General features: G+C 40.8%; 2 protein-coding genes across 5 annotated transcripts; both read left to right on the forward strand.

The window, feature by feature from the left end:
• Positions 1-41: 41 nt before the first annotated feature.
• agfg1b (ArfGAP with FG repeats 1b) lies at positions 42-11467 on the forward strand. Of its 4 annotated transcripts, none has more exons than XM_005939388.3 (12): positions 42-374; positions 3497-3590; positions 3856-3971; positions 4630-4768; positions 4900-5053; positions 5244-5354; positions 8203-8347; positions 8583-8671; positions 8767-8859; positions 9070-9228; positions 9777-9871; positions 9989-11467. In XM_005939388.3, the coding sequence occupies exons 1-12, from the start codon at positions 208-210 to the stop codon at positions 10046-10048; spliced, it is 1422 nt and encodes a 473-aa protein (XP_005939450.1). In that variant the 5' UTR covers positions 42-207; the 3' UTR covers positions 10049-11467. The 4 variants fall into 4 exon arrangements, with proteins under 4 accessions (XP_005939450.1, XP_005939451.1, XP_005939453.1 ...); XM_005939389.3 differs by having other exon boundaries at positions 5247-5354; XM_005939390.3 differs by having other exon boundaries at positions 44-374; positions 8583-8662.
• Positions 11468-11580: 113 nt separating this feature from the next.
• Positions 11581-15249, forward strand: fbxo36b (F-box protein 36b). The gene is made up of 4 exons (XM_014339104.2): positions 11581-11841; positions 12796-12904; positions 13615-13787; positions 14452-15249. Exons 1-4 carry the CDS (start codon positions 11746-11748, stop codon positions 14944-14946), a joined length of 873 nt encoding a protein of 290 aa, XP_014194590.1. The 5' UTR covers positions 11581-11745; the 3' UTR covers positions 14947-15249.
• The last annotated feature ends 3103 nt before the right edge of the window (positions 15250-18352 follow it).

The following is an 18352-nucleotide window of genomic DNA, read 5'->3' on the forward strand; positions in this document are numbered from 1 at the left end:
TGAGGAGCTGCTGGGGCTCACTTTTTTCGCGTGTAGGAGAAGAAGTGTGCCAGTCGGTCCGTAGACCTCTCACAGCAAGGTGTCTCAGACCACAGTTACCGCCGTCGTACGCGGCAAGTTTGTCCTGAAGACACCCGTCCTGCCCCGCGTCCCTTGACCAAACTCCCCCCACCCCTAGGTAAAACTAGCCGTTTTAGTTTTTCGGTCATGGCGACGAGTGCGAAGCGTAAGCAGGAGGAGACTCATCTGAAGATGCTCCGGGAAATGACTAGCCTGCCCGCGAATAGGAAATGCTTCGACTGCGACCAACGCGGCCCGACCTATGTCAACATGACAGTGGGCTCCTTCGTCTGTACCACCTGCTCCGGGATCTTGTGAGTGTCCTTTTGGGCCAAAGTGTTGTATTTATTCTTTAGTGTCCCACGGTTGGACGGCGGTGGGGACACCGGCGCTGACTTGGCGGTACCGTTAGCTAGTTAGCTAGTGTTAAAGTGAGGACAGGTAACGCAGACGTTACCTTCGGTTCAGCCCGGAGCTGTCGGGCTGGGATGGGCGGTGTTAGCAGATTGGATTGTTTACATCGCTGCTTTAGTGGGATAACATGTGTCATTACAAAACACAGGGTGAGTGAGGGGGCTGTGTCAGTGGCTTGATTGTCTGTCTGTCTGTGTGTGTGTGTGTCTAGGGTAGCACGCCTAACGCTGGGTTCGTAACTTTGGCTGACAGTCAAATATTTGACCACCGGGTTCAAAAACGGCACGTCATGGAGGGGAACCTCCTCTAGTTGAACTTTAGCTGGACCTCTGAGAAGGCTTGTCGCAAGAACACACACACATCCAGATAAGCAGAAGCAGGGTGAGTCTCTGAAGTTGGAAAGTAACTGAAGAGCAGCTGGGCCAGTGGGTCGCCTGCAACTGCGACTGAACCACATCTTCCTCATAATGTCAAATCATTGTGAAATCGCAATTCAGGCAATAAACCGGATCAGCGCAATATGCTGTCCCCCCACACCCATTAAGTTGCTGATACTGAGGAAACATTTCTGCGTATCCTGCTATCAGTATACAGCATGGTAATTACTTAAGACAAGGTGTTGCCAGCCACTGCTTACCCTTTAAATTGGACATGATAGTTTTTAGCCCTGTATTCAATTATTAAATTCTATTAGAGTAGCTCTGCATGATTGACAGTTCAGCATAAAGCTTGTCTGTCTTATGCCAGGCTTCAGTTTATAACAAGTCTGTCTAAAACAAGTTTAAAACTAATTTTCTTCTAATTGGCAGCCCCTCACAAACAGAAGGTTTGGACAGCAGGTGGGTGGGGCTTCTATACTCACACATTGTCCTGACCATATTACCGTATATCTGGTTTCTCTGACATCATATGCATCCCAAAATGGAAAAAACAAGCAAACAAAATGCGAATGGGATTTTAAATATGTTAAAGTATTAGCACACCAACTAAAAAGTGATATCAAAAGACTGGGGACTTGTATAGGGTGTACTCCCACCTTTTGCCATATGGTAGTTGTGTTAGGGTTAGGGTTAAGCAGCTACAGGAAATGTTCGTTGGAAGTTGTTGTTGCTCGTTATAGAGTTTGTCATGTAATTTTTTTTGTACAGTCTGCACTTCAAGTGATGAATCATTGTGTTGAGTAAATATGTGTTCGTGAGTTAATAGTTTAGTCAGATTGTGAGTGTAGATGATTGTGACTCAGAAGAACACAATTTATGAGGAGTCGCTGTAAGAAATCTTGGTATTCACATTTTTTTTTTCTGGCAACTGGAAATAATTAGATGAATAATCAGTTTCTCAAAATGAGCTTTGTTCTATGTGGACAGGTCTATACAATGATTTGGTATGTGCAGACCAAATACTAACTACTGTACTTTTCCCCATGTTTAGACAAAGTGTTGAAGGTCTGTCAAGTTGCAGTTTACATCAATTTTTACATCAATCCTGGTTTCCAATGACAGTGTCTCTTTGTTGACCTGAATTCAGTTTGTTTTAAATGAATTTTGTTTTTCTTCAGCAATAGTTTGGGTTTGAGGACGTTCTGCTTGAGGCAGATTTGGATGTATTTTTTTTAATGTAGCCTTGTTTTACTCCTTTTATGTTGATATTGTGTGTGTGTGTGTGTGTGTGTGTGTGTGTGTGTGTGTGTGTGTGTGTGCGCGCATATATTCTCTCTTAGCATTTAAATGTGTGATCTTTGTCCTACACAATCAATCAATAAATCACAACATTTTTTTTGGTCATGTTTACTCTTTATGCTAAAGTTCACAAACCAGTTTGTACAAACTTACATTTGGATTTATGTGTCGCAATCCCTGAATACTCACTAGTGTTACTACACAGTTATTTTGCACTGATTTTTGCACGTGATTTAGATCAGCTGATCGAGATTTGTTTAAACTTTTTTTTTCCATGTGTCCATGGTAAATATGGACAGGGACTTTCTTGTTTCAAAACATTAAACCAAAAGTAAGTTTGGGTTTACAGATTATCCATCCATCAGTTAATTTTTCATCCATCCATCCATATTCTTTCCTTTATACAAATCAGGCTGGCAGGGTGGGCTGGAGCCAGTTCCAGCTGTCATGGGGCGAAAGGTGTGGTGCAACCTAGACAAGTCACCAGTCTGCAACAGAGCTAATACAGAGAGACAAGCAACCATTCACACTCACATTCACACCTATGGACGGTTTAACATTGCTGATTAACAAACTCCTGCATCACTTCTGACTGTGGGGGGAAGCTGGAGTGATTTCAGAGAGGGAGAACGTGCCGACTACACACAGATTATTTGTTGATTTGTTGATATTATTGCATCTGCTAGAAATCCCTAATAAATATATGTCACGTGTAATTAAACTATGTCAGTAATGTTTAGGATATCAGCGAATTTACAATTACAATCCTAATATTTGAACCTAAAACTATACTAAGTGCAAACATACTTTTTTTTGTTGTTGTTCTGTATTTTAGAAACGTCTGTCTGATGTGCTTGGCAGGTCCCAAACAAAGCTGCTTTCTAAAGTTGTCCTTACATGTACCTCCTGTCTCTAAGAAAATCATTTTCAGATGCGTTGGAAATGCTCTTCTTAGAGACAGGAGACATGATGACCACTCTGTCTCCCTGTGATTTCACTGGACATTTCCGCGCAGCTTTTCTCACGCTGGTGTAAATCAGCACTGTGAGAAATCACACAGACTTTGCACAGGGAGCTGAGGGGTTAAAAGGCATTTAATGTCTGGCTCCACGGGACCTGTGTGTTCTGCATCTATTAATGATATGAAAAGCTCAGGGCTGCTGTTGTGCATGTGTGAAAATGGCTATAAAGTACTCAAGGGTGCGTTCACTCTGACAAGAAGATGTAATGAGGCATCTGTGGTTTGTGTTTCTGTTTGCTTTTTCTTTGTAAACGAACAGCACTGGTTGGCATCCTGCTTCTTTTGTTCTTTAGCTAACAACATATACCTCCTCCACCCACAGGCGAGGACTGAATCCCCCACACAGAGTGAAGTCCATCTCTATGACCACATTCACACAGCAGGAAATCGAGTTCCTACAGAAACACAGCAACGAGGTATCGCACACACTTTACAGCAAAGCGCTCAGCACTGTCATTTACACTGTCGAGCATTATTTTGATAATCATGTCCTAATTTAGCAGTAGCCTTCTTTATTCAAGTTATTGGCATTCCTTTCTCTTTTTTATATACTCACATTTCTCTCCACCCCTTCCCCCCTTTTCCCTTTACTCTCCCTCACCTCGTTCATGGCTGTGCCACCACCCCCACCACTATCCTCTCCTTGCCTCCCACTCCCTTCATTCCTGTGCCCCCCTGTAGGTCTGTAAACACATCTGGTTGGGCCTCTATGACGACAGAACATCAGTCGTTCCAGATTTCAGAGAACCGCAGAAAGTAAAAGAGTTCCTCCAGGAAAAATATGAAAAGAAGAGATGGTAACATAACCTTTTATTTGTTTTATCAGGTTTGAGCAGTGATATTTGCATACTTTATTTCACTTTTATATATATATCTTTTTTTTAACTGTGTGCAAACATTGGGTAGTAAATACTTTAGAGTGCTAAGAATTCACAAAGTTCTTGTTCAGTCCTTGCTTGTTACTGTCAGCAAAGAAAATGATTGCTGAGCTTTACCTTTGCCAAAAAACATTTTGTTGCTGTGGACTTGGTTAACCATATGTTTGAGTTTGGCAGCACATTCTTCATTGTCTAAGGCTTTCTTTTTCTGTAACATTTTGCTGCTTCTTCTGCAGAATTTTTGGATTTCAAGCACAACTCTCAAATACTCATGTACAAAGCGCGGGGTCAATTTTATCTTCTTTTGAAATACTGTCCTTCTGCCTTTGTCTCAAACACTTATCCAACTTAGTGTCACAAGGGTCATCAGCCCTACCATTTATCCAGCACTATAACTAAGTAAATTAAGGTAACAGAAATCATATATGTGAAAATCTTCAGACCATATGCTTTGTTTGAGACCTAAAATGATATGTTCCAATAGCTCTTCAGTATGACCATCATGTTATCAAAGCTGTGTGTGCTGGGACTAAATATGGCTTTTGTTTCGTGCTGGTGCTCTTCCCTGGATTTTTAGGTATGTTCCTCCTGACCAGGCAAGGGTAGTAGCAAATGTTCAGGCTTCTGTGTCTGGCTCCTCAGCAAGCAGCACTGGCAGCACACCAGAAGTCCAACCCCTCAAAACCCTGCAGCTCAATAAGACCCCTCTGCGCCAGGTGAGACGAATGCACACAGAGCTTCTTTCAACCCATCGGCCACTCTTTTCCTTTCTCATTCAATTTTCAGCTGAAGAAAAGTCTTGTTTTTTTTTTTTTACTTACAATTTTTTCCTGACTGCACCACCCAGTCTCCGGGGCTAGCTCGTTCCCAAGCTCAGAGCGCTGCTCAGGAGAAGAAATTTGACTTGCTCTCAGACCTGGGTGACATTTTTGCTGCTCCACCCACTCAAACTGCCACCCCTACCAACTTTGCCAACTTTGCACATTTTCCAAACCAGTCAGGTAAGATGTCTTTCATGATTCTCATAACATGTACTGTTATTGTCGTTGTTGTTTTTTTTAATTGACATCCAACTAGTAAATACAGATATGCGAACACTGCGTTTTGTCATTGTCCCTTACATTTTTCTCCTGCCATTGTTTTTATTCCCACATTCATTGTCTGTTGTTAATTTTCCCTTGTGTATGGCAGCAGCACCTCAGGGTAATTCAAATACCAACTTTGCCAACTTTGACGCATTTGGAAACACTGCAATTCCATCCCATCAGAGCACATCACCTCCCTCAAAGTCCTTTTCATCAGGTACCACCCTCCCTGCCATTTTCCCCTCCATCTTATCCACATGTATGCACCCTTACTACAGTTTTTCTTTATTCATCTCTCACCTGCTGTGTCCTCTGGGCCAGCCCGCTGTATGCAGGAATGCACTCTGGATGCTCGAGGTTTTTGTTGGTCTTTGTTACTGTTGCTATGGTTATCTCGGATGAGCAGTTGTATTTATTGTACTGCTTTCTGGTCTGCTTGGAGGCCATTTAGAGGATGCGTGCACAGGCAGTGCCCTATAGTGTAATGGTCAGCCTAAACTGGAGGGTACATGACATCTGCACAGAGCTTGCATCCATCCTTTGCTGACAATATTGCACATCGTGTGGACGCTAGCAGACCATTGCCAGTGTGTAAAGTATAACGCTGGGCTCAGACTGCACAATATTTTTCTCTCCTACCATGGCCATCGTTTCAGCTTAGGGAGTTACAAACTCATAAAATCCTACCTTTCCTTAACCCTTTCTCGTGTCGTGCTTGCTGGACACACTTCACCAAGTGTGTGATATCATCGGGAACCAGGCTGCAGGCTGGCAGGATTCAGAGAATGTAAACAGACGGGCGGGTATGTAAAATACCGTCTGTCTGCTCCATGTGAGCGTTCCAGCCAGAAAAACTGGCAACATCACAGCTGAGGGGCAGAAAAAACTAAACAGTTTGTGGAGAGCTTGTGTTGTTTAACCTCACAGAAGAGACAGAGCTGTTGTTGACGAGCTTCTAACATCTTAGTGTTCAGGTTGGTATAATGCGAGGTGTCCCAGAAACAACCTCAGTTTTTATTCAAGATGACATGTTATTAGACAAGAATATAGCCCGTTTCCCCCCCAGACTTAAAACGATGTCCCTTATTGTCCACTAGGACCAAAGTCTCATATCCCAATATGAGACATTTCTCATCCCGATAATGAAATATATCACAAAATAGTGCTTTTTCTGTAAATTCTCTGAATCTCGGGCAACTTGACTTGTGTGAAGTGTTTTCAGCTGAGCGTGGCGTACCTGGAGTCGAGTGTTTTGACTGATGCATATGAAACTATATATTTTTAGATTTAAGTTGTAACGGACGCACATTTACCGATGAGAAGCAACAAAGAGCCGTCAGGTGCTAAAAAATAAACCTTAGACTCAAACGTTAGAACAGGCTTTAACCTGCAGCACGCCGCAAAGAAAACGGCGGCCGTTACAACCTATGTCTAAAAATGTGTAGTTTCATGCATCGGTAAAACACTCGACTCCAGATACACGATGCCCAGCTGGAAAGACTTCAGCTACCCGAGATTCACAGAATTTACAGAAAATGTTAAATTTGAGTGATTTATATCGTTATCGGACATAGATGTTTTATATCGGGATATGAGATTTTGGTCATATCGCACAGTGTGCTGTGGGGAAAAGGCTGTTCTAACGTTTGAATCTAAGGTTTATTTTGAGCACATGACAGCTCTTTTTTTGCTTCTCATCTGTAAACTCTGTCCATACTCTTTCATGTGATTCTTGCGTAGGTGGTAGTAGGACTGGGCGATATATCGAGTTTTTAAAAAATATCGATATATTTTCATACGAGATATAAGATGTGACAATATCGTTTATATCGATATAGTCTATGTTACGTTATAATTATACTTGTGGAGCCGCAAGTTTGCCTCGCTTTCGTCCACTTTTGTCTCTATGCAACGTTATTGGGCCTCGCCTCTCCTTCATTGAACACAACTCCCCCTCCCCCATCGCTTCACCTGCAGGCAACGACAAGATGGACACGGCAAATCTCCGTTAACGAGTTACCGCGGATCGCCCCGTGCGTGGGGCTGGACGGCGTCAATGTGTTAACGTGTTAACGAGCTAACCCCGCTAACGACATGACGGCCTAAAATCCTTTCATTTTCTCAAAAATCAACAGTGCGCCTTATGTATGAATTCTGGTTGTGCGTACTGACCGCGAACCGATTTTATGTTGAACACGGCGCTCAGCAATCTGTCAAAAATATTTTAGTTTGACTTTGGTAAGCTACGGAGCTGCACCTTGATGGATTGTCGGAGCATTACGGCTACCGTAGTCCGGAGCCTCGCGGAGTAATACGCACTGTGCTTCAATGTAATATTACCATATTGTGTGTGTATAAGGACCATAAATGGCACCTGTTAAGAGACACGGTTACGAAGCAGATTTCAAACTCCAGGCCGTCAGTCACAGCTTTGACTAAGAACTCTCTTTTTGTTCTTACCTTATGGCTTAAAAAAATATATCGAGATATATATCGTATATCGCCATCCAGCTAAAAAATATTGAGATATGAATTTTAGGTCATATCGGCCATCCCTAGGTGGTAGAAGACATTTGTCGTGTTTGAGTCTGTGGTGGGGACCAGTTTGCGGCATAATTTGCATAGTACGGTTTTCTGGTCAGTGTCAGACTTTTCATAACCAAACCAAGGTAGCCCCTCGTTTAGGAATAAGATCCTCGATTTTTTTTGACTGGTCCTTCTGTTTGGAGCTACCTGGTTCTACCTCATCTTCACAAATATTGCTCTAAACCGTGTATTTTGCAACACCACGAAACAAACAATAGTGTCGTTTCGTCATCCGATATATTTGGTCATATCGCACAGCCCTATTGTCCACGTAAGGCCATTTGACAAGTGTTGTGAATACGCATGCACGTCTTTTTAATTTGTGCTCATTTGAAAAAGACATCCCTAAAGGACAGCAAAGGGAGGTTCCCAGCGAGAGAATTGCTCTCGATCCTTTTAATTATTTGGGTGTGTGTGTTTATGCATGTGGCACTTGATGTTTGATTAGTTCTTTTATTGATGTTAATATTTGTTGAAAGGGGGAGGAGTGCCAATTCCGTCAGTGTCTAGTGCTGCCACTGCCCAGTGTCAGACAGGGAGCCAAAGAGAGGACCGCTATGCTGCTCTGGCTGAGTTAGACAACGAGCTCAGCTTCTCTGCCTCCACAAGCAGCAATGTGCAAGGGTGAGAAAGTGACACACACACAGTGAGGTTTACCAGGAACAGTGAATTTGTTCATGTGGCCTCTCTGCTAAGCTGAAAACACTCTGAAAAGTATTAGAAGAGTATACATTAATTTGATAAGTGTATTTATCAGTGTGATGAACACTTGATGCGGATGCACAAGTGTATGTTAAAAAGGCTGGTAATGCCTTTCGTATCCTTTATTAAACATTCAGTGGCATCATGTTTTTTACAGGAACATATTTGGACCAGCACTGGGTTCATCGCCAGCTCAAAACCCGCCTGTGTTACCCAGTATGCAACCTGGCTTTGGAGGTGCTCATGGTGCTTACTACTACAATGATGCATACAGAAATAAAAAACATTTACCTCTTGTTCATTTAGCTTAAACACTCATTTTATGGCTGTTTTCTATCTAGCCGTCCCATCCACAAATCCTTTCGTTGCTGGAGCCATTCCTCCAGAAATGGCCACCAACCCTTTCCAGACCAACGGCAGAGCTCCAGCTGCAGGTGTGTACACACTTAGAGTTTAACGTACTTCACTATAAATGTTTCTGTTTTACTTAGACATTTGTGTTACTTTGATGTAACTCAGTTACATTGCCTATTAGCTTTGTGATTTGCCAAAGTATCTAGAATTTACTCCTTGTGTGTGTGTGTGTGTGTGTTGTGGGTATGCGTGTACACTGACCGTGCACACATGCTGTGTGTGTCTCGTAGCCTCGTTTGGTACTGGCTCTATGAGCATGCCTGCAGGCTTTGGGAATGCGTCTTCCTACTGCCTCCCCACCAGTTTCAGCGGAAACTTCCAGCAGCAATTCCCTGGTCAGGCCCCCATCCCTTACTCTCAGCCAGGGGCCTATCACCCTCAGTCTAATGGTTAGTGGTCTTCCACATCCCTCCGTCCTCTTACCCTAAGTGTCTGTGCAGTGGCGGCCATTAATTTAAAGGTTTTTTTTTTGCATGCTTTTCTTTTTTTGTTCTTATTTACATAACAGCTCTCTGCATTAAGAATTAAGTTGAAGCCTTGCTGCCTCAAATTAAAGTGCAGCCTAGCAGTGGCAGCTACTGCACAGTGATAAAAGATTGCATTTAGTGTACAAAGCTTTAAGGTCTGCTGTAGTCCAGAATGATGACAATAAATAAAAGTCATAAGGCTCTGTTTACACCTGAATGCAATCCAGCATGCCAGGCCGCGGCTTTCTTTGCAATTTAATTTTTTTTAGACTCCCGTAGAATTTTTAAAGGTTTGACTCTTGTCATTAAGTCATTGTAAAGTGGTTGTCTTTATGTCTTTATGTTCTTATCTTTATGGCATGATGATATAACTGTTGTAATAAAATAAAAGGAAAATACTGGCTCTGCAGAGTGCTGGACAGAGCAGTCCCAAACACATTTAAACCCCTTTACCTTTTGTCTTCCCCCAGGCCCTGGATACCCAGTCTACGGTCAGAACAAGCCCTCAATCACACCATTTGGGCAGCCCATAGCTGTCCCTGGCATGTCCAACAACCCATTTGTGGTGAGCATGTATTGCGTTCTCAAAAAGCTGTCACTAATTAAAAATGGCCTGATTGGTTTTTCTGAAAGACTCAATTTTCTCAAATCAGCAATGTTTTTGGACTCTCTCATATTTCAGGCAGGAGCACCAGCCGGGCCATTCCCTTCAGGGGGTTCATCCACCAACCCTTTCCTGTAGCACAGCTCCTGGTCCTCTCCACCAGAGGGCAGCATGCAGCACATATTCAAGGCACCCGTTCAGTCACAAGTGGCAGTACATTTCTAAAAAAGACTTACATTTTTTTTTTCTTTATAAAAAAAGTTTACAACACTATGAAGGACTGCAAAGGACTTTATTGAAGACTAAGGGACTGTTATGAGGGCAAATGTACTGTTTGATTATATACATTATATGATTTTATTTTTTTGTTTATAACTGTACGCTCTGTGCATATCACCATTTGTAATCACAATTAAGTACATGTATATGTATAACAAGGACTGAATTAACAAAGGTGAGTATACAGACACCTTGTGGAAAAAAACAAAAAAAAACCCACTACACACTATCTATTTAGGGTAAGGTAAGGGTATACATTTTAAGACTATTAACAGGGTTCCATTTAAGTCCATGATCTGTACTTGATGCAGGTGCTTCTTTTTCAAAAGGGATATCTCTTTATTCTAGCTTATTGCTACTATACTGGCACTAAGGTGTTTCCTTTTAACATGCAGATCCAGAGTGCAGTCCGTAAGAAACAAATGTTGCCTGTATACCCAGAGCAGCAGCGTCTTTTTAATTTAAAGTAACATCTCACACAGGTTAATGGGGCACAGCAGTGATCCTACACTATTAGTCAAAAGTATGGCCTAAATTTTAGTTTGAAACTAAGTGCAAGTCTTTAGTTAATTGGGCCGGCAGACAACTCAAGATGTTTACAGCTGAAAGGATAAAAAGACAGGCATGTCTGCTAGAGCACAAAAGGCCTTTAATTAAGTACTTCTTGTTTCTGTTACTTTACCTAATTGATAAAATATTTAGTATACTCTCGCAACCTCACTACCGCAGGTGGAATATGTCAGAGGAGATGCTTCAGATATTATATTTTAGGAATATTGTAAAGAGAAAAGGAAAGACTGTTAATGAAAGCTTTGGCGTGTGGGTGTGATCCAGAATGGTTACCTCAAAAAACAAAACAGAGTTGTTCACATGAACATAGATGACTTGTCCTATTGACAGGTTTACCAGAGCCTGCCTAGGCAAACATATACAATATATAAAGTAAAAAAAACAACCCTGTAAGCTATTCAGCGCACTCCCTCAATATCTGTCCTCTTCTTTGCCTTGTTTTTTGAAAAGCTTTTGGAGAGAAGGACAGAATAAGGAGAATAATAAGGATATAAGTGACCAAGTTTGCTTTGGAATGAGGCAAAAGAAAAGAACACTAAATCAGGGACTACTACATTACTGGATCATTACTGCGACTCTGGAGGGTCTCAGTTGTACTGCTTATGACTAACAATGAATTTGACAATGTGTTTCTTGTTTTTACAAGACTAGGTAAGTATATGTGTACATATATAAATATATGTATAAATAAATTAAAAAGATTTTTAACTAGAAATTGTGTCTTATTTATTTGATACTAAAACATGTAGGACTGTTTTAATAAGTCTCTGAAACCTTTGATGATTTACTAATTTCTTGTTAGAGTGTAATAAAGTCCAGTTTTTAGTTTTTGTTTTTTTGAGCAAAAATGTTTAAGCAGCTATGTTTATACTAAGGTTTCTTTAAGTCATTTAAATTTTCTTTAACATGAAGCGAAACGCTTTTTTGCTCTCGGTTGCTTAGACCGTTTGACAAAGTTCCGTTGCCATGCCAACATATAAACTGACATGGCGTCCCTTCTAACAGACCCCTTGTTTGAAGTCTCTGGACGGGGACCTGCACCCATTCAGAGCTTTTATCATTTTTCTGTCACTAAGTCAGATGTAAGTAATGTCAGCTTTGATAAGGGCTAATGCTCATTAAAATTTTGCTTAATTTTCTATTTTCTAAGAAGCCGTTTGCGCCCATGTAGCGACTTCGTGGCAAGAATAAACGTTCAGTTAAGGTTATAACGACGGTTAGCTAACTTAGCTGTAGCCAATAAACTTAAATTAACATTAGCAACTCTATCGGTTTAGCATCCTCACCTGTTTGCTACTTATTAACAGCAAGTTACAACCTACAAGGTAAAACGGGGATGTCAAACATAAGGACCGGAGACCAGAATCGGCCAAGACGAAAACTCAAATTAGGCCCACTGGACAGCTTTGGAATAAGTGAATGGACACATACATGTTGGACTTTTAACTTAATTTGCATACGTTTACAACTTTTTCTATTTCTCCTGATAAAGCCCTTCTAGTCCAACAGCAATGTTCCCGTTTTTTTTTGTTTTTTTTTTGTTATTTAATTAATTTCTGAAAAAATCTTGTCTTAACTGAGATGTACTGTTGAAATTGCACGTATTCTTCTTGTATTAACGTATCCCAGGGATTAAATATGAAGTTAAATTTATTTACAATGACTGAAAGGGGAGTTTCACTGGTCCGGCCGATCAAAATCAAAGTGCACTGTATGTGGCTCACAATGTAAAACATGACACTCCTGCATTAAAATGTACAGATGTCTGAATAGGTGTTGTTTTTACTGCATTGCTTGGCTTTTCTACTCGGGACATAATAGTATACAGTACAACAGAAAAAGGATTATCCTTCTTTACAGCAGAACTGGCCCATGGGCCCCTCACCTAACTGTTCAGTATGTGTTTCTGAATTGTTTTACTCAAATTGTTTTACTTATTATATGTAAATACCGTAGAGTTGTATGTCTATAAAAATGGAAAAATGGTGGTTGTAAATATCATGATCATAAGTCATACTTTGACCTGCTATTCCCAGGTGGTATGGAGATGGTGGAAGATATCTCCAAGAATTGTAGACAGGTACTCCAAGCCAGGGGAACTGAAGCAATCCCATGAGGACTTCTTGGATGACACTTGGCTGCACAGTAAGGCCTGATCACATAAATCATAAAGCACATCACATAAATATAGCTAACCTATTAGCTTTTTCCTTAAGTAAAGAAAGGTAAACACAATGGAAAATATGCATCTTATGACTGAACTTGGTCATGTTCATTAAAGACTTTTAACAGTGGGGAAAAAAAGACACACACACAGGTGTAAAAAAAGTTGTTGCCATACTGACAGGTTAGAACTTAAACACAACAGATGGTAATGGTGCTTTTCCTACAGGGAGTTTTTGTAGTTAGGGTTACCAGAGATTTTTTGCGTGTTTGAATTATCATTGCAGGAACAGCACAGGCCAAGCAAATTTGTTAACAATGGCTCAATCAGTCAGCAACACCAGGATGATGGTGTTGTGCCACAAAAGCGATTGTCTGACAAAAGAAAAAAAAAGAAAAAAGTCTTGTTTTTTTTCAAGAGGGCAGAAGAAATTGCTCATAACAAATAACAGAATAGTTCTAAAAAGATATTTGTGTGAGTGTCCCAAAAGAACTGGATTGATTATAATGTGGAACGCAGAGTAGTTATAAAAACAGGTAATTTCTCTGTTTTATATGTAACCCTTTTGTAAATCCTGTTGTCTATAGCCTGTTTACCAACATAAGCAAATATATATCATATACTGTATTTACTGTATGTGAAAACAACCTTAATGCTTGTATATGGATGACAAATAGAGGCTTCTTTCTAGGTGAGGTCCGCATGGTTTTCGGCCTTCGAATCTTAGAGTACACCACAGCTTTGTGCCGAGGCCATTATGATTATCTGGAGCACTTGTCTGATTCCTTACTTCTGCGGATAATAAATTATCTGGAGCTTGAGGATGTGGGTCAGCTGGGACGAACATCACGCAGGTTCAGAAAGGTGAGTTTAATAAACATGCAAATAAACTTGCTGCCAAAAATAAACTGCATCATTGGATATTAAATGTGACATCTGTTTACCCTTGCACATTTTGTCTTCTGCCGTAATAAATCATCAGGTCTTGATGTTGCAAGACCTGATGCAACTGATGTTGCATTTTATTCCTCTATTCAGGGGTGCACATAAGTGGTCCGCAGGTGCACATTCGCTGTCAAAATAAAAGACGCGCACTAGATAAGAAGTTGCAACGCGCGTTCGTGTACATGTAAAAGGCACTGTTTTTGTCCGCTAGAGTGGGATTTTCACGCCACATTCTGCACCACATCTCTGTGCGTTCATCATTTGTTTGAAGCCAGCTCACCTCCTGCAACCACTTTTCCGAGAATACACGCTTCTTTTCCGGTTCGGACTCCTTCTGACATTTCTTTGGAGGTGGAGGAACACCAAAGTAATTGCTTAAAGGAGTTTGCTTTTTCGACATCTTTAAGAGTTCTAAACAAATGTCTGAACATTAAACGCGCGTTGCAACTTCTTATCTGGTGGACGTCTTTTATTTTGACAGGGAATGCGCACCTGCGGACCACTTATGTGCACCCCTGCCTCTATTGTTTTTACTGTCTCTTATGCTCAACACACAACATATTTTGTTATGCCTGGTCCTCAGCTGTGTGGATCAGAGGAGTTTTGGGAACAGGCGGTGCATCGGCATTGCAACACCGTTTCGGCTGAGGTGGCATCTCTGGCAGTAGAAGTGGGATGGCGTACTATTTTCTTCACCAACAAGTTACAGTTGCAGAAGTTGATCAGCCGCAGGAGGCTCAAGACCAAGGGGCAGACTCCTGACTCAGACACCAAAGAAGAAGAATCTCCTGGCGAAAGCTTGGAGACAAATCAGGCATTCTGTTCTGAGGAGTCTGACCTTGACATCTGCAGTCTTAAACCTGGCACTGACACTGGCGGTGGCTTGGATTCCAGCTCTCGCTGTGATGTTGACCCTGATCCTGGTTCTGAACCACAGTCTGGCTCTGATTCAAGCAACTCTGTGACTGACCAGTTCTTGGAGGGCACAAGGTATCAGGTTGAAACCCTTACTCAGAGCAGAGTACTGAGCAGTGGAGTAGGAGACTACAGTACAGATCCAGACAAGATACTGAGTTAATCCTTTTATCAGATGTCCCCTAGTCATGTGGTTTAGGTTTACTGTTAAAGTAATATGCTGTCTCTGCATATTCAGCGTCCATAAAATTAGTTGTGTGTAGTTTATCTAAAGATGTTTTCTTTCATTGATAAAATGTAAACTAATTTGTGCTTGTTTTATCATCTGCAGTTTGTTGTTCCATAACTTTTCTCACTTAGCAATTGAGCATAGTCCACAATTGCTGTAAAATACATTGTGGAAGTGTGTAGCTAATGTAAAACATTGTAGGTTGAAAATAGAAATAAATTTAATCTAAAACATGCAGTTCAATTGTCTGACTGTCATTTAATTTTGAGTCTCAGAATAAACTTGCTGCTTTGTTAGGATAAGGATCAGCTTTGCTCAGAGAGACGTGTTAAGTAATGATGAGGTAATTACACAATTATTCATATCCGGTAACAAAGCAATATGAGTTTTAACTTTAACTGGGGTAGATGCTGTCACTGAGAAAAACTAACACCTTATTTTGTACCATTTTGCAGGTGATTCAAACACTTCTTTGACAATGCAGTCAAGTTAGCAATTATCATAGGTTAGCAGTAATCTAGGAAATAAATGAGCCTGATTTTATCAGCTGACATCAACTGGATTCTGTTGTACTTCAGTTTTACTGTGAACATCACATTATATATTAATGTTTATCCTGTCAGTGTTACATTCTTAACAAGGAAGAGTTGCTTCAGCCCCTGTGAGGGCACGTGGTGTTATCCAGCTAGCCAGGAGATGTTTTCTTGTTGCTCTCCTATTGGTTGGGGCCTACAACACTGTAAAAGGGAGGAGCTATGAAATCCTTGTCAGGTACTCAAGTATCTGTCCAATCATGCTAGTCCTTTTTTTCTTTCTTTTTTAATTAAAGGGACACAGGCTGCTAAAGCTAATGGTCCATTCTGGGTTCATTTTGGGCAATGTTCTTCTCTACCTTGTCATGTAAGGTTGACTAGATTAGTCACACGACAAAACAGGACTGTTTCTGCAGCTTTTGGGTCAAGTTGCAAATGAACCAAAAGCAAGAGGGCAATAATTTAGCAACTTTCACAAATACATCTGTGCAGATGGATGCCTGTATTTGTAACTAAAACTTGAATTGTTTTTGGGCAGGAAACTGTGGGCAGGGATTAGCCAGAAGGAAGTATCAACCACCTGTGCTTCTGACCTGCAATGTGTCTTCTTAAAGGGACACTACTGTGTCTGTTCTCTTGTCTCTGCTGGTGATTTTCCAAGTCTCTGAGTCCTTTTGACTCTGACTTACAGCTTCTAGAAGTCACGTTCATCATCTTATGGGGTTTTTCCAAGTGACTCTACTGTCTGATGGATGCGTGATTACAGAAGGGAATCTATAACTCATTTTCCTACAATCAAGGTTTCAGGTCATAAAAGTTAGAACTCTTATTTAGTAATCTTCCCATTGAGTCTTGAGTTCATGATGTCATTCAGACAGTTTTGTTTTAAAATTCCTCGGTTTGCAGATGAGCGCTCCTCTGATTGTTTTGCTTTCTTTAGTCTTCCTGATAAAATCATGATAAACAATCAGAATCACAAAGTCACCCGTGTGAGCTGACGCGCTGCCAGATGGTAATCTCGTGGTGAACTCATTTCCTCTCTTCACCAGCAAATTCAAACCTTTGGTTCACATGAAGTGAGTGTGCCTGAGTAGGCAAAATTCTTTGTTAGCTGGTGACTGCCAGGGTCTTTGCAGATGTTTGCATGGCTGTCTGTTTTTGTGACTGCACAGACTTGTGTCAGAGACACTCCAATTCAATGCACTAAATATGGATGGTGGGCGCAGACGTTTAATAGGAAAGACAACACCTCTGTGATTTTTGCAGCTGTCTATCTGTGTCTTTGTTCACAACTGATGATGCAGTTTATGCTGCATTTTTGAGGGTAGTTATTTGTTTCAGTCACACACATATATATCTATATATTTTGACTGGATCACAGTTGATGTTTTCAAATTTCTGTGAAATCAAAAGGCTTAAGCAAACTTCACCACCATCATCCAAAGTCAGTTCCCTCTTCTATAAGAAGTGGTCACTCTTTATAGGGGCTTTCATGTGCCATTACCTCTACATCAGGCTGCCTATAGAGTCTCCATCTAAAGCATCTACACCTCAGCTTTTGGTTTTTGGTCTTGAAGCTTTCTAAGAAGGAACAGAGAGGACAATAGACCATGAAGTCTTAATATTTTAGGGTTTTCTATATACTTCATGTGTAAGCTGTCCCAGAAAACCACATGTAACCACATAATTTCTTTAGGGATTAATAAAGTATTCTTATTCTGAAAATAAATTCCCTCCCCCTGTATAACATCTTTGTTTTACGGTACTCCAACCTGCTGCTCTGGGAATATTATCTATCCACTTCCTCTTTTTGTGGAGTGGTTTGAAAAGGCGGTAAGAGGATTGAGTCAGACCACGTAAAAACCGCATAATGGACCATGTGGGAGACAGGATGAGAATGCTCTGCCTATCTTAACCTTTACTACCTGAGGCCAGGCTAATCATCCTAAGGTTCAAGGAGCAGGCTGCTCAGAGATTAATTATGTAAACCAGAGAATTTCAAAAGTAGAGCAATGAAAATAGTAAAAATTGTATGTTCAATACAATACAAAACATACAAAATAGAAGAATGTATGTTCTTCTGCTTTATTTTTAATCTCACTTGCATACTTGGTTATGGCTGGTGCCATACATATGTTTGTCTAAATGAGTTCATGAGCTCCGTGACAGTTGGCTGGATCAGGAGAGATCGTTTGTAAAGTAAGTGGGAACCTACAGAGTGGCCGTAGATCTTTCAGCTTACCTTACTCTGACTTCTCTGACCTAGTAAAAGATGAAACCTTTGGTCTCTTTTCATCCCCTCAGGAGGCTTAAAGTACTTCAGTGACACTGATCCATTTACAAGATGATTGACTTTTGACTTGCTGAAGTTGTCTTCAGCAGGTGGATCCCAATATGATTATTTTTAGTTAGAGTTTAGTGAAATACCAGTGAACAAGATCTAAGTTTAATTAAGGTCTTTCCTCATTGTAACTGCATAGAAATTTAGATGGCAAATACAGCAAATTGAAATTTCGCTAAGGAAACTACTGTTTTCGCTGTGAGATTTCCTGCCCTGCCACACTGCTTGCTCTTCGTGGTCTTTTTGAAAAACAAAAGTTTAAAGATTGGAGATTTCAAACACTAAGCAAAGCTCTTGATCTTCTGTGGGGCACTGAGAGCTTGAGGCCATTTGAGAAAGGATTAGCTAATATTATCCAAGGTTTATTGTACTGAATTAGCCTGCATTATCATAGCTGGCTGGTAGGACTCCTGCCAACAGTAACAAAAGGAAAATACAAAACTTTTCTTTAATTTCAAGAAAAAGT

Source organism: Haplochromis burtoni, unplaced genomic scaffold (genome assembly GCF_018398535.1).
Source record: "Haplochromis burtoni strain Fernald_Lab_line unplaced genomic scaffold, NCSU_Asbu1 Contig_266, whole genome shotgun sequence".
Lineage (NCBI taxonomy): Eukaryota > Metazoa > Chordata > Actinopteri > Cichliformes > Cichlidae > Haplochromis > Haplochromis burtoni.